This window comes from Lactuca sativa, chromosome 7 (assembly GCF_002870075.4).
Source record: "Lactuca sativa cultivar Salinas chromosome 7, Lsat_Salinas_v11, whole genome shotgun sequence".
NCBI lineage: Eukaryota > Viridiplantae > Streptophyta > Magnoliopsida > Asterales > Asteraceae > Lactuca > Lactuca sativa.
Window position 1 is genome coordinate 64,466,835 of NC_056629.2, and position 15,488 is coordinate 64,482,322.

Below are 15,488 nucleotides of genomic sequence, written 5' to 3' on the forward strand. Positions count from 1 at the left end.
CAACTTTTCGTAAAAGAAAGTAAGAAACTTGATACAACTTCGAATACACATGGATAGAGGCAAATCTTTCTCCATGCCAGAGTTGCAAGATGACATCTAAAAAACTGGAAAGCACATGAACTTCCAAAGCCAGCTCACTTTGCTTACATGGGTGGTGACATCATTTATAAATTAGTTTTTCAATATTTGGGCAAAATGATTGACCAATTTTAAATGCAAAACTCATGGATGCCCCTTAAATCTATATTCTATATTCATCAGACCCCCTTCCTCTTCTCTATCTCTCCATCTTCGCATTTCTTGTGCATCAAATCCTCCAAGAAACAAGACATTCTCAACAATCCACTATATAAACTAACCTACTCTAAAGATTTATGCCCTTTTGCTCATCCGACTTCATAAAGGTTTGAACTTTCTTCCTTTACACATCTGTTGACTTGTATCCTGAGTTGGTATCTTGCTGAAGTTGATTCGCAATTCTTTAATGTTTTTACTGTGTTCTTCTTAATTCAGTGGCTATTGAAGGATGTTGATTGATGGGGTTTGTTTATTGTTTGTTTTATCATCTGGGGTTGTCTTGATTGTGAAGAAATTCTTTGAAAAATTGCAGTCCCTTAGTATCTTGATGGTTCTGAATTCTTTAGTTTTTTCGTGATCCTTTTAAATTTAGTGCCAATTGAGGGAGATTTCAGTGATATGGTTTGTTTATTTTTTGTTTTATCATCTGGGTTTGTCTCAATTATGAAGAAATTCAATGAAGTTTGAGTTCATACGCGAAGCTTAATTGTTCACAATTCTTCAGTCTTTTTACGTGTTCTTTTGAATTCAGTTGCAATTAAAGGAGGTTTCAGTGATGGGTTTTGTTTATTTTAAGTTTTGACATCTTAAGTTATCTCATTTATGAAGAAAAACATTGAAGATTGAGTTCCTTGATAACCAAATCTTGAAAGGGGGAGCATCAATTTAGAACTGCATACTCATTTGATTCATTTTGTGTTGTATCAAAGAATTAAACTTGTTCTATGTCAATCAGAAATTAGGGTTTTATCTTCTTTGATATCTTACTATCTTGATTTGTTCCAATTGAGCTAATTATTGTAGAATTGTAGGAATTTTGACTTTTTAGGAATTGTTTTTCAAGAAGACTTGGTTGAATTTGCTTCTCAGAAGTTGGAATAAATTATGCTTTTTTTTTTCTAGGCCCTTGTTTTCTTTGATATCTTATCATCTTTTTTGATTTTGTGAATAGGGTTGGAACTTGGAAGACTTTGGATTGAATTCAACAGTGATTACAAAATTCTTGAATGAACTATGAAACTATCTTTATTGATATATAAACAACATGTGATTCCTCCAATTATGCTTCAGATGACTTTTGACTCGAAGAATTTAGCAACACCCATGTTGTAGTTTCTTGATAAAATGGAGTAAATATGCTCGTATATGAGGATGGAAGTGATCTTGTTGAGTTTTCTACTATTGATCCAAATACCAATCATATTCGCCTCAGGAGTTTTGCCTTTAAAGGGTTGTAACACTTACAATATCCAATTTTCAAGTAATTATAATCACAAGTTGTTTTATTTAAATGGAGAATTAGTAAGCAAAGATTCATTTTGCAAGTCTCTCAAGTCAAATCATGCAAACGATTGTTTCATCAATACAAATCTTGGAAGCCATTGCCATGAAGTCGATCAATCTTCAGGTACATGATGTCAAATGTCTAAAATATCCTTTAGGATCCATCTCATGAAAATTGCAACATTTTGATTGGTTGTCAAATGTCTAAAATACCCTTTATCTCGGATTTTTCCCATTAAGGAAAATTCGCAACTTTTATTATGCATCTTGAAAAAAGATATTTTTATACTCCCTCCAATGAAAATCACAATTTTGATTATTTGTCAAATGTCAACAACACCCTCTATTACGATAGGATCTTGTAACAACGATGATGGGCAAATCCGTAACTTTATCTTGAAATCTTTCATAAAAGGAAAAATTGCAAGTTTGAGATGGAGTAGTAGGTTTTATATATAGTTGTGAATCTTGAACATTTTTGTTGTATTCTTGAGCAGAAGGGAGGAGATTTCTTAAAGATCAAAAGATAACAAAAGATGAGAAAAATAATTCCGAATTTAAAACAAAATATTATATCATGGGCGGATCCGGAATTTTGATTTTATGTTGCGGTTTTCTTTGCCCTTGCTTTCATACAAGAAAGAAAGATACAGCCCACACTGTTCTTAAGGATCCAAGTTCAAGTAAGTTTTCAATATAAAATTTTGGTCTAAAAGAATATGTTATCTTCATTGAGGGGCATTTCAGATATTTGATTAGCTAAGTTAATTTAATATTTGTTTTGTAGTGGATTCAATTTCATCTATAGAAATGAACTCGGTTTCTGAAAAGGTTACAGCTAGTCCACTACGGGTCCCACCTAGTCCAGCTAGATTCTCAATGTCTCCAAAACTTGATAGGGTTGGATCGGTTCATTTGACTATGAGTCAAATTGCAAGAGCTACCCAAAATTTCTCTCCATCTTTAAAATTAGGTGAAGGGGGATTTGGAACAGTTTACAAAGCTCAACTACCAGATGGTCAAACGGTTGCCATTAAACGTGCAAAGAAGGTAATATCAACACTCTTGTTTGTTGGGGTGTAAGGGTAACATGGTCATTTACTCATTTTCAAACAGTTTGTTGTTCAGACCAAAAAGGAACACACTTTGTGATACAACACAAACATCATTCTCTATTAAGTTGTTCTTTCTGCATTAATGGATGAGAATTGTATATACGAATTAATCCCTCAAATTTGTTGTGTTTTCTTTAAAAAAAAAAAAAACCGTTTTTTTTTTCATTTTTAAAATGTGAAATTATTGTGTAGGAACAATTTGATGCTCTACGAAGTGAATTTAGAAGTGAAGTTGAGCTACTTGCAAAAATTGATCATAGGAATCTTGTGAAGCTTCTTGGCTATGTTGATAAAGGAAATGAACGCCTTATTATTACAGAATATGTGCCTAATGGAACACTTAGAGAACATTTGGATGGTAATTTTTATTTTTTTTCAAATTCATTATTAACATCTTGATTTAGGGGGTGTTTGGCTTAGCTTTTTAGAGGCAAAAGATCTTTTTGGAGAAGTTACAAAAAGTCAGGTTTTCCTTACTTTTCCAAAAAGTTGATTTTCCTTCTTTGTAAAATCCAAAAGTAGCCTTTAAAAGTCTTTTGCCAAACATCTTTTGTCTATGATCTTTTTCTAAAAGGACTTTTGGCCAAAAGCTAAGCCAAACACCCTAGGTCTTCATTTTAGTAACAATAAGTTTTAATGGTTCCTCTTTTTAGGTGTTCATGGAAATTTCTTGGACTTTAGTCAACGACTTGAAATCTCCATTGATATTGCTCATGGCTTAACATATCTCCATCTATACGCAGGTAAACCCTAACTCTTATTATACTATTTTTATGTTTTTTTTTTTTTTTTTTTTTTTGGGGGGGGGGGGGGGGGGGGGGGGTTTACATAGTTATACCAAAATAAGTGAAAGTACAACGTTGCTATTTGTTGATGATGAATAGAAAAGCAAATTATACATCGCGATGTGAAGTCATCGAATATTCTTTTAACGGAAAGAATGAGAGGAAAAGTGGCGGATTTTGGATTTGCAAGAGTTGGAGAAGCGGAGACTGATAACACACATGTTGTGACCAAAGTAAGAGGCACAGTTGGATACCTTGACCCTGAATATATGAGAACCTATCAACTCACCCCGAAGAGTGATGTTTACTCTTTTGGCATTCTACTTATTGAAATTCTTACTGGTCGTCGCCCTATTGAGTCAAGAAGATCACCCGAGGAGAAGGTCACCATAAGATGGGTATGTATGCATTTATTTCTTCTTAATACATTGTGCATTATCAACTTGTACCTTGTGCATTTGATGGTTGTACCATGTCCAAAAGTATGCCTTCTCACCTTTTTAACTTATTTCCCATTCATTCATTGTCAACTTTACCTTGTGTATTCTTTTATTTTAGTATCACCAAGTGGTATATTATAGCCAATGGGTTCCTCACCATCTACCCTACTTTTTGATCTTTGTATTAAGAGTAAATTACACAAATGGTCCCTATGGTTTGGGGTAATTTGTACGTTTGGTTCCTAATTTATTTTTTTTATTGTTTTTGTTGCATGTTTGGTCTCTGTCTTACCTAAAAATACTATTTTACCATTGATTTTTTAATTTATTTAAATTAACATACCCCAACCCCACTTCCACCTCACCTACCCCACTTTATTTAAATAAATTAAAAAATCAAAGGCAAAATAGTCTTTTTAGGTAACACAGGGATCAAGCGCACAACAAAAACAAACTATATAGACCTTTCGAGTTAAAGAAATAAGTTAGGGACCAAATGTACAAATTACCCCAAACCATAAAGACCATTCGTGTAATTTACTCTTGTATTAACGACTTGTACCTTGCTCATTGGTTGTTGTACCATGGGTTTCTCACCATCTTCTCGTTACTTTTCGTCCTTGCCTTATCAACTTGTACCTTGTGCATTAATAGTTGTATTTTGGGCATTAGTACTTTGGGAAAATACCGACAATAGTCAAAAAAATGGGGGACATTTTCAAAATTTAGACATAAAAATGGACATTTCCTGGTATAGACATGCATTCCCCGGCGGTAGCTACGCGGAATGACAAAATCGTAAATAAATTAATGTATTAAAAAAACTCAAGATCCATTCCACGGAGCTCCAGACCTTCAGTTTTTTTTTTTTTTCAAATCGATTCTTCGGGGTTTATATTCATTCCCCCAACTAATTATTTTCAAGAAAAGATTATGATAGTATGAATTTTTTTTGACAATGTTTAGAATGAATGTGAGGTGGAAAAAATTGGTCTTTTAATTAGAGATCATTACATAAAAAAATCATTGGAGGAGAGATTTTTTTTTTTTTTTTTTTCTTTCTTTCTTTCTGAAGATCCATTCCTCGGAGCTCCACGGAATGGATCTTGAGTTTTTTTTTTTTTAATACGCTAATTTATTTACGATTTTATCATTCCGCGGAGCTAAAGTAGATTCCGCAAAGGTACCTCCGCAGAATGCATGTCTATATCCGGAAATGTCCATTTTTATGTCTAAATTTTAAAAATACCCCCCATTTTTTTACTATTGCCGGCATTTTCCAAAGTACTTTAACCATGTCAACCATGGATCTTTAACCATGTCAACCATGGATATGAGCCAACAGGTTCCTCACCCTTCTACCCAACTTCATTCCTTAATTGTCGACTTGTACCTTGTGCATAGTTACTTGTACCATGTTTATAAGCAAACTGTCAGACCATGTGGCAAGAGCCGATGAGTTTGTCAACCTCTTACACTACTTCCCATCCCATCATTATCCACTCGCATCATGTATACTGATAGTTTGTACCTTATGCATCGTTACTTGTACCATGTTCAAAAGCATTCCTGCCCTCTTTTATCCTACTTTCCATCCCTGTATTATCGACTGGTAACTTGTGCAGTAATAGTTGTACTTTGTACTGTATCTTATTTCAGGCATTTGGGAAGTACAATGAAGGCGAGATTATGGATTTGGTTGACCCGCATATGAAAATGAAAGAAGCAGTAGACACTGAAATATTTTCAAAGATGCTCGGTTTAGCTTTTCAATGTGCCGCCCCTACAAGGGCGGATCGGCCGGAGATGAAGGTGGTGGGGGAGCAGTTGTGGGTTATCAGAATGGATTATCTCAGACATGGTAAAAGAGGCTAAATTCAGATATAAACATGAAGCTTTGAAGCTTTTCTCATTTGTACCCATCACTTTTTTCATGCTTAAATGACTTGTACCATGTGTGTATGCTGATTATACAAGCGGTACAAGTACCTTATGCATGGGATGCACGAGAATGGTGTTGCGGATTCCATTTGAAGATGGTTGAGTTCGGACTATGTTGGTTGGATAAGTTTTATGTGTATTTGTGCATTAAATACTTGTACCATATGTATATATATGATGTATTTGTGAGTTTACTTCATAGTGTTTGTTATAATTTGGTTTTACAGAATGAGGTTTACTTTTTGGTATTTCTTATGATTTGTTAAAAACTGTAATACCATTAATTTCTAGAAAGTGTAGTTGTTATTGCACATAAGCTTTATAAATTCAATCAATAATGGCATGTAATTTTTTTTAATTCCACATAGACTGTCAACTGATTCTCTCGGGTTATTCAGTTGGACACAGAAAACTGCATTTCGAGCATTGGGGATAAAAAGTTGGGTATTTCTGGACTTGACTTTTTTTTCAATGTTGTTGGCATGATGGAACTTTTTGGATGAAATAATCAATATTAAAAATGACAATGTATAGAATAACAATGTAGTTTTTGACTTGTTTCACATTACTATTATTTTACATGCTTATTCATTGTGTTATCAAAATGCCTTTTACAAAGATCATTTTTGGTTAAAACAACTTGATTCTGTACTTTGTAGTCATCTCATCAACAAAGTCTATTCTATAAATGTGTAGAGATGATTATTGTATTTTATTGGTTAGCTAACCTACTTTGTAAATAGTTTAATGCTATAGTATCAATCCCAATAGGATTTTTTTGAGAATGCAATAATTAGATGCATATAGAAAAACTTATGATCATTGGTCGTGTCAATGGGTGGGGCAACTTGGACGATGGTTTGAACCTCTAAGTTTTTAGGAGCACATTTTTATATATCTTATTATGTTAGTATAGAAAAAAATTGATATATGGTGAATAGTGAGCAAAAAAAATTAGCAGAGAAGACTAGCGTTCGTGTGGTTCTTTTGGAACAATCATTGTATTTGGCCTCTCACCACCATCGATTGAAATACTTTATAAATCAATTTGGGTTTATTTCATGCAACCTTCTGATTTCCAATTTCAATTTATGTTTTCTGTTTTTCAATTTTTGTTTTAATATTGCTTAATCCATTGCTTTTGATAATCTGATTTCATGCATCCTTCAAAAAGTCGATCTTATATTTGTGTTAATCTGATTTTGGGCAACCTCACCGATTCTGATTTCTGATTCGTGTTAATTTGAATTCTGATTCATGTAAATTGTAAGAAGTCATTAATGTTCTTCACCTATTTCGGGTTAGTTTTCTGATAAAAGTTAATTTATGTACTTTCTTTCTGATTTTTTGTAGATAACTTGGAGTTTTAAAATCTTTATTGTTGGAACCTAGAAAACGATTAAAAAATCGTTATATTTTTTTTGAAGGAAAACGGTTCAACAATGATTAAAAAATCATTATATTTTTTGATGGAAAACGGTTCAACATTACAAGTTTACAGCTACGTTTCCTTTACTTCTTTTTTTCTCATTATTTTATAAATTTAAAATAATAACATGTTAGACTAGAAAATATTTATCAGTAATGAGAAAAGGAAAAAAAAAAAACAAAAAACCGCACAACTAATATTATTACAAAAAAGATCTAAGGATCAATTTATAACAATCGTCATTTCAAAAAAAAAAAAAAAAATCACCCTCCGTTACTACTATTTTTTTTACTATAAAGTCTTATTTTTTTTTTTCTTTTTTTAATTTTGTTTGGAGCTGCAAATAGGCTTATACCGGCCATGTAACAACACAAGGTCTTTCAACTAAAACATATAAGTTTTTGCTATTATCATGTTGGAAAATAACCCATTAATGTGGCGGTAAAGACTAACAGCAAGAGAGATGAAGATCAGAGAGGCCGTCTAGGCAAAGAGCGGTGATCCAGAGGCCGAGAGGAGAGCCTTGGGATGGTGTTGGATTGGTAATCACATTGGCACGACGAGAGGTTGAGACCAGAGAGAAAACGATTGACGAATGATGATGCTAATGTGCGATCCATGGCCAACAGATTTTGAAGGGATTTTAAACCGTATTTATCATGAAAGAAGTTTTTTTGGTTTTGACATTTGAAATATTCTGAATCCTGTTTCATTTTTGTTTAATGGTTTTTAAATATTTTCAAGTTAATTATCTTTTTCACCAGGACATAGTGTCATGTGATTTCATTAGAGGTAATATTTTATTTCTTTAATTTTCTAAACTCTTTGATAACACAATAATAGAGATCATATTTGAGATACAATCAACACAGATTACGCCCTAATACATAATGGTTCCTAGTTAATAGTCCAAAAAGTTGGTGGCCATGGCCCCCCTAGCCCCCTTAAGGGTTTCTGGATTAAGGGTCATTTTCATAAGTATTTCCGGTATTAATGAGTATATATAATGATATGTTTTCCTCTTTTTTAAACACAAAAAGTTTGGATTAAAATTTGGAAGGTTACAAATACAATACAAACAGTGTTACAAACTTTATAACAATCCATAAAAGAATCATCAAAATACAACAAAATAAAATTTGTATAAGTGGTTTTCTCATGCTAATTCCTAAAATGTCTATTCTTCTAGTTATTTTAAAAGACATGTCAAGGAGACCAAGTCCTCCAATGCTTTACGTCTTGACGGCCATTTATAGTGTTTTTGGTTTGATCATATTTAAACAGTTTTATTTGGGATGTTTTTGGAATTCACGTAAGTGTTTTTTTTTTTTTTTTTTTTTTTTTTTTTTTTTTTTTTTTTTTTTCAAAATGTTTGAATAAAAGAATTATGTTACAATTTTTTTAAAAGATGTTAAAATAGAAGAAAATGTTTTAAGGTGAAAAGTGTGGTGTTAGATATAAACCGATAGTCACTTCGATAAGGTTGGATGGATGGATTTAGAGAAAAACATGTTGGAAAAAAAAATGGGAAAATCTGATAAAGAACAACTTAAAAACAAATGGGCTCAGCATGAAAAAATAATGGAGGCTTTATGAACACATAATGAGCTTTGAAGCTGGAATAAATGGGGGAAGAAAAAGACATTAGATGCACGGTCTCGGTGTAGGATGAGAAAATAAAGGTAAAATTTACTATTTTTTTTAATCATGTGTATTTATAATTCCATAGTGAAATTCATGAATTAAATGACACATGTTTACTACAAGTTGGGGTTAGCCCACTTGGCTAACAAGGAGGTCTTTAATCTAACAACTAACTAGGAGGTCATAGGTTCAATCCCAGGCATAGGAGATATTTATATTATTTTCCGTTTAAAAAAAAAATGACACATGTTTATCTTATAGCGTAGAGATGCACAAAACCCGATCCGATTTTAAATCTGATCCGATCCGATTTGGTCAAAACCGGTTTTTGTGTGCATCTCTACTTATAGGTAGAAATATTTATATTATTTTTCGTTTAAAAAAAAAATGACACATGTTTATCTTATAGCGTAGAGATGCACAAAACCCAATCCGAATCTGTAGGATTAGGATCCAATTTTAAATCTGATCCGATCCGGTTTAGTCAAAACCGGTTTTGAATAGTGAAACCGTTTTTTTGTGTGCATCTCTACTTATAGGTAGAAAAGAATTGCCAAATTTAGAGACACAAATTCACGAATTAAACGTAATTTTTAATATTATTGTGGTGTAATAAATTTTTTTGTAAAAAGAATATTATATTATATATTTTTAATATCTATCAAACATAAATAAATAATAAACTGTTAAGTATAAAATATTATATGTAAAAATAGTAGAACGTAATGATGTTATATTTGGTTATTTTAAATATCCAAACATTTTTTTTAAATGACTTATCAACTTATAGTTTTGTCACTAAAAAAAGCTAATCAAAATATTTTTTTAAACGCAAACACCCTCTAAGTAGTATTATTCAAAATTCACTTCACTGATTTATGTTATTTACATCTATTTTGGCTTTTGTCCCATAATTTCACAAAATAGCAACACACTTTGGTTATCGTATTTCTTGTGTAAACACGCTTTTATCACAACATTCTTATTATAAAGTATTATGTGACACATTGAGGTATTGTTAACCATGGCTAGATTCACCATATTACTTTGCTTACTTCATATGGTTTTTCACATAATTTTAATCATCATCTAAAAAATATGGGCGACCAATGTAACTGACTACATGAGTTTTTATCACTACAAAAATCTAAAAACTTAGTTTGAATATCATAACCACATTTACATAAATATTGATTTATCTGTATGTGTTCATGAGTTTAGAAGCTTGAGTCATTTGAACGAAAATATATCAATATTATTCATGTGAATAAGTGCGCGAGATTGGTTGTCGCAAAGAAGTTCGTATGTAAAATATATATTTGAAATTTATACTCTGTAATCCAAAGTTTGCAGTATGTATGAAACATGTATTTAAAATCCATACTCACTAATTCAAAGTTTATGACTTGAAGCCTCGATTTCAAGAAGGGAGGACAACACCTGATACTGTTGAACTAAAAGGCCTTTGACGGTAATATACTTTGTTGAGATATAAATTTGAAAATTCATTTGTAATACCATTTATGTTGAACATGAAAATTATATTTGAAAAATATTACACTTGGATATGATAACAAAAACCATATATATCATATTTTTCATAAATATCCTTTTGTATATTACCACAAATAGAGCAATTTGATGAGTATCCTTAAAAAAAATATAACCCTTAAAAAATCATATCTTTAATTCGAAGAAAAAGCCAATCTAAAAACTATGACGTGTCAAAGTTAATAAAAGTCAAGCATTTCCTTGTCGGCAAAACCCATCGTGTCCAATTAAGACCTAAATAAAACTTTTAAAAATATTAATTAATACGTAATAACCCACTAATTACTTAATTAAATCAAATGTAATAACAAATCAAAATGAAGTACACACTTTACACGGTTCTTCTAATTTCCTCGCTGCCCAAAATCTTCGCTTAATTTACAGAACACCAATAGCCACTTTACTCTAGAAACTGTTACCCTTTCTCCTCTTTCTCTCTCACACACAAACACCAAAACACCCATTAATTGGGAATTTCTTTGGATGCTTGTTCGTGAACTGTTTGAAATTTGGTGTTTTGTGGCTCTAATTTTTCCAAGTCTTTCAGCAAATCTGTTGAGTTTATTGCTATCGTTTTCCTGTTCGAAGAATGTCGTTCATTGCGGGACTGATAACCGGACTTGTGGTGGGGATAGCACTGATTGTTCTGTTTGTTCGGTCTGAGAATGCACGATCTATGCGTCGCACTGCACTTGTAAGTTTGAAAACTCCGATTTTTTGTGTTTTTGGTTGTTTATTGTGGTCAGAACGATAAATTGGTGGGTGGAATTGAATTGAATTGATTTAACTTGATGTAAGTTGCTTAATTTGTAACTCTCGTATCATAAAAGCTGCATATGTACGTTCATGGATTAACCTGATTCGATGAGCGCTGTTTTAAAAGCTTTAATTTCGTAGAGGAAGAAACCAAAAGTTATATATTTAGCTTCATCGTAGCTTTCACGCCATAACACACTTGTATCTGCATCTATCTAGGAGTTAGTTCAAAAGGATTTGGATTACACACAACACAAACACTCCAGTCTCCATTATGTGTAATAGTTTGTGTGAATTGTTTGATTTAACAACACACACAATATGCATCTTCCTTAATGTGTGCCCTAAAACATGATTTGAAGCGAGTGTATGCTCTGAATATTCGTGAATTTATTGAAATTTGGGTTAAATTATGTGTTGAAGGCAACAACGATTGCGGCTTTTGCGAGAATGACAGTTGAAGATTCAAAAAAGTTGCTTTCACCAGAATTCTACCCTTCTTGGGTTGTTTTCTCACAGAGACAGAAGTTGAGTGTTACTTTTCTACCCTACATTCTTCCTGCTTATGTACTTCTCTCCATTTTCTTTCCCATCTTCAGGGACTGATGATTTTTCTGCTTAATCTTTCAGTTGACCTGGCTTAATGCTCATCTTACCAAGATCTGGCCCTATGTTGATGAGGTCAGTTTTAAATTTTAAACCCCTCTATTCACCCTCATTATGGTAATATGCTTTTCATGTGTTTTTGGATTGTCTTGTAGGCAGCATCTGAGCTTATAAAGGCTAATTTGGAGCCAACTCTTGAACAATATAGACCAATGGTGTTGTCCTCTTTGTCATTTTCCAAGTTTACCCTCGGCACAGTGGCCCCACAGTTTACAGGTTAGGCTAATTGATAGTTTATGTTCTCTGCTAGTTTAAGAAGATTCCACATATTCTTGAATCTTAATTATCAATTGTTTATATTGTTTAGGAGTTTCTATTGTTGAAGATGGAGGTGAAGGAATAACTATGGAGTTGGAAATGAATTGGGATGGAAATCCTAGTATAATACTTGATATCAAGACCAGACTAGGAGTTGGATTGCCTGTGCAGGTAATTCAATTTGCCTAGATGTCAAGGGTTATTATTGGAATTTGGAAAATAATTGGCTTCAACTTTGTTTACTATTAACAAACCATATTCTTTAATCTTAATCTCTTTTATTGTTCAGGTGAAGAATATTGCATTCACTGGGGTTTTCAGGTTGATTTTTAAGCCTCTAGTTCCCGAATTTCCATGTTTTGGAGCTGTGTCATTTTCTTTGAGACAAAAAGTATACATCTTTTTCCTTCTTTAATCTATTTCTTTGAATATAAATCCAATTGAAAGTAAAAGTAAAATATCCTTTATTTCTTTTTTCTTTTTTGCAGAAAAAGATGGATTTTACACTTAAAGTAGTTGGTGGTGACATTTCAGCTATTCCTGGCGTTGCTGATGCCCTTGAGGTGTGGAAAGATCAAAGATTTTGTATTTTTTTTTTCACAAAAGGAAAACAATGCACAAATTATATTTCTTATATACCCTTTTGCTTAAAAAGTTTTCTTGTTTATTCAGAGTACAATACGTGATGCTGTTGAAGACTCAATCACGTGGCCAGTTCGAAAAGTTATTCCCATTTTGGCCGGGGATTACAGGTACACCCACAACCACAATCTTCAAACTAAATGACATTTTTGCCCCTACAGTATAAAACAAACACATTTGGAGAGGAGAGTTTATCTAATCTATGATCACGTCACTAACTTTAATATCTTTAAAATAAGCATACTGGTTAGTTCAAGAGTTGACAACAAGTCACTTAGTGTGTAAATTACCATTTTACCCTTTTCCTTTTATCTGATCCTTGATGTCTTAATCATTAGTGATCTTGAACTAAAGCCTGTGGGAACATTGGAGGTGAAACTTGTTCAAGCTAATGGTTTGACAAATAAAGACATTATTGGGAAATCTGATCCTTTTGCTGAATTATACATACGCCCTTTGCGTAATAGAACAAAAACTAGTAAAGTTATTGTAAGTTATCCTTCTAATTTTTTTTTTCTTTTTCATATATTTAATTAAAAAGATGATCTAAATATCTAATCTTGTTGATGTTACATTTATTTTATGTTTCAGAACAACGATTTGAATCCAATTTGGAATGAACATTTTGAGTTTGTAGTGGAAGATACTTCCACACAACATTTAACAGTGAAAATATTCGATGATGAAGGGCTTCAAGCAGCTGAGCTTCTTGGATGCTGTCATGTGAAATTAAGTGAACTTGTGCCTGGTAAAGTCAAGGATATATGGATAAAATTGGTAAAAGATTTGGATCTTCAAAGAGACAATAAAGACAGGGGAAAGGTGATTGATTATATGTTTATCTTTATTATATAAGGGCAAAATGGTCTAATCACAAAAATAACTAAAAATGAGAAGGTATTATTAGTTTATTATATCACAAAATGACCACTTTTTAAACTTTTATTACAAAATTCGTTCTTCTTTACTTTTGTTGTGGAAATTTTTGTTTTACTTTTTTTGCAAAAAATGACAGTAACAGATGTAGAAAACTTGTATTTATACAAAAAAATGTGGTTTTTAAATGTGAAAAAAGTATTTTCGTTTTATATGGTTTCAAATGGAGATGGTCAAAACATTGAATGAAATTGGAAAAAATAATGTTCGATTTGGAATAAAAAGAAATGAATGACAAAATTGAAAAAAAAAGCATCTTTTGTGCCACTTTTTTCAATTTTGACATGTCTTCATGCCACGTCACCAAAGGTTGACACATCAGCATGCCCTGTTAGCTGGCAACTGGGTTGACTAGTCAAGTGGTCAACATTGCAAAAATTTAGAAAACTTAGGACTAATTTGTAACAAAAAGTAACATTGTCAAAATCAAAACTTTTTAAAACCATATCGACTTTTTTTTTTTGAAACAATTGCGAAATATTATGATGTTTGTTTTTTTCTGTGGGAACCACTGATAAAAGAAATTTTGCAAAATGGATATTTTTTTTGGGATAAAGTTGAAAAGGAGGTTATTTTGTGATTTCACTTTATTATTTTTTGTTATTTGTGTTACTACACGTTTTTATAGTCATATATAACACACTAATTATTTATAAAATCCAAAAAAAAAAAAAAAAACTTTTATAGGTGCACTTGGAGCTATTATATTGCCCATATGGAATGGAAAACGGGTTCACAAATCCTTTTACTTCTAATTACACAATGACATCTCTTGAAAAAGTTCTTAAAAGCGGAGATAACGAAAATGGCGATTTCGTAAATAAAAAAAGAACCGTAATTATAAGAGGTGTCCTTTCTGTCACTGTAATATCCGCCGAAGACTTGCCAGCTGTCGATTTGATGGGAAAGGCGGATCCTTTTGTCGTGCTCACTATGAAGAAAACCGGGATGAAAAACAGCACAAGGGTATTTTCGTCTTTTCAACATACGAATAATAAATACTATACCTCTCTCTTTTCTTGATTATATTTAATTTTATAGGTTGTGAACGAGAATTTGAACCCGGTTTGGAATCAGACTTTTGACTTTGTTGTTGAGGATGGGTTGCATGATATGCTTGTTGTTGAAGTATATGATCATGATACATTTGGCAAAGTAAGTTTTTTATTTTTTTTATTTTTTTATTTTTTAATATTGATATGCCTCTTACTGGATCTGGTAAGAAGCTGCATGAATTAGATCTGACTGAATCAACAACTATCAAACAGCTGACAAGTCCATTAAGTAAAAAAAGAAACACTGGTTTAAATTATTTATTTGTTTTTAAAAAAAATGTAGGACTACATTGGAAGATGCATTTTGACACTAACAAGGGTAATATTGGAAGGAGAATACAAAGAGTGTTTTCAACTTGATGGGGCTAAATCAGGAAGATTACATTTGAACCTCAAGTGGATGGCTCAACCACTTTATCGTGATTCTTAGCTTTTGTGAGAAGTACATAAAGTCTTTGTGAAAAATTATGGTAAAAATTCAAAGATTGTTTTATGTAAATTCGGAAGTCAGTCGAATAAGGGCATTCACTTGTTTGGGTAGCACAATTTTGGTTTTTTGTATTCTCTTCCTTTGTATCTTAATGCTTTTTTTTTTTTTTTCATTTTATTTATAAAAACCTTGAAACTTCACTCACTAATGTAAGAATCTTTCCCTTTCTCCAATCTTTACTATTTCATCAACACTATAA

At 32.1% G+C, this 15,488-nt stretch overlaps 2 protein-coding genes across 2 annotated transcripts; both read left to right on the top strand.

Moving 5' to 3' along the window:
- Nucleotides 1-209: 209 nt before the first annotated feature.
- On the top strand, nucleotides 210-6,110 carry LOC111877806 (calmodulin-binding receptor-like cytoplasmic kinase 3). Its single transcript, XM_023874311.3, has 8 exons — nucleotides 210-404; nucleotides 1,250-1,705; nucleotides 2,079-2,264; nucleotides 2,369-2,631; nucleotides 2,889-3,054; nucleotides 3,350-3,439; nucleotides 3,581-3,879; nucleotides 5,581-6,110. Exons 2-8 carry the CDS (start codon nucleotides 1,444-1,446, stop codon nucleotides 5,794-5,796), a joined length of 1,482 nt encoding a protein of 493 aa, XP_023730079.1. The 5' UTR covers nucleotides 210-404; nucleotides 1,250-1,443; the 3' UTR covers nucleotides 5,797-6,110.
- A 4,750-nt stretch (nucleotides 6,111-10,860) lies between these two features.
- Nucleotides 10,861-15,462, top strand: LOC111877805 (synaptotagmin-5). The gene is made up of 13 exons (XM_052765955.1): nucleotides 10,861-11,180; nucleotides 11,666-11,768; nucleotides 11,871-11,923; nucleotides 12,004-12,124; nucleotides 12,216-12,337; nucleotides 12,456-12,557; nucleotides 12,655-12,729; nucleotides 12,839-12,918; nucleotides 13,147-13,297; nucleotides 13,400-13,630; nucleotides 14,432-14,710; nucleotides 14,786-14,899; nucleotides 15,083-15,462. The coding sequence occupies exons 1-13, from the start codon at nucleotides 11,076-11,078 to the stop codon at nucleotides 15,227-15,229; spliced, it is 1,683 nt and encodes a 560-aa protein (XP_052621915.1). The 5' UTR covers nucleotides 10,861-11,075; the 3' UTR covers nucleotides 15,230-15,462.
- The last annotated feature ends 26 nt before the right edge of the window (nucleotides 15,463-15,488 follow it).

Coding starts and splice junctions, on each gene's coding strand:
- LOC111877805 (XM_052765955.1), top strand. CDS start 11,076: ATGTCGTTCATTGCGGGACTGATAACCGGACTTGTGGTGGGGATAGCA. Junction 11,769..11,870: donor TGTTTTCTCACAGAGACAGA/AGTTGAGTGTTA, acceptor GCTTAATCTTTC/AGTTGACCTGGCTTAATGCT. Junction 11,924..12,003: donor TCTGGCCCTATGTTGATGAG/GTCAGTTTTAAA, acceptor ATTGTCTTGTAG/GCAGCATCTGAGCTTATAAA.
- LOC111877806 (XM_023874311.3), top strand. CDS start 1,444: ATGAGGATGGAAGTGATCTTGTTGAGTTTTCTACTATTGATCCAAATA. Junction 3,055..3,349: donor ACTTAGAGAACATTTGGATG/GTAATTTTTATT, acceptor TCCTCTTTTTAG/GTGTTCATGGAAATTTCTTG. Junction 3,880..5,580: donor AGAAGGTCACCATAAGATGG/GTATGTATGCAT, acceptor ATCTTATTTCAG/GCATTTGGGAAGTACAATGA.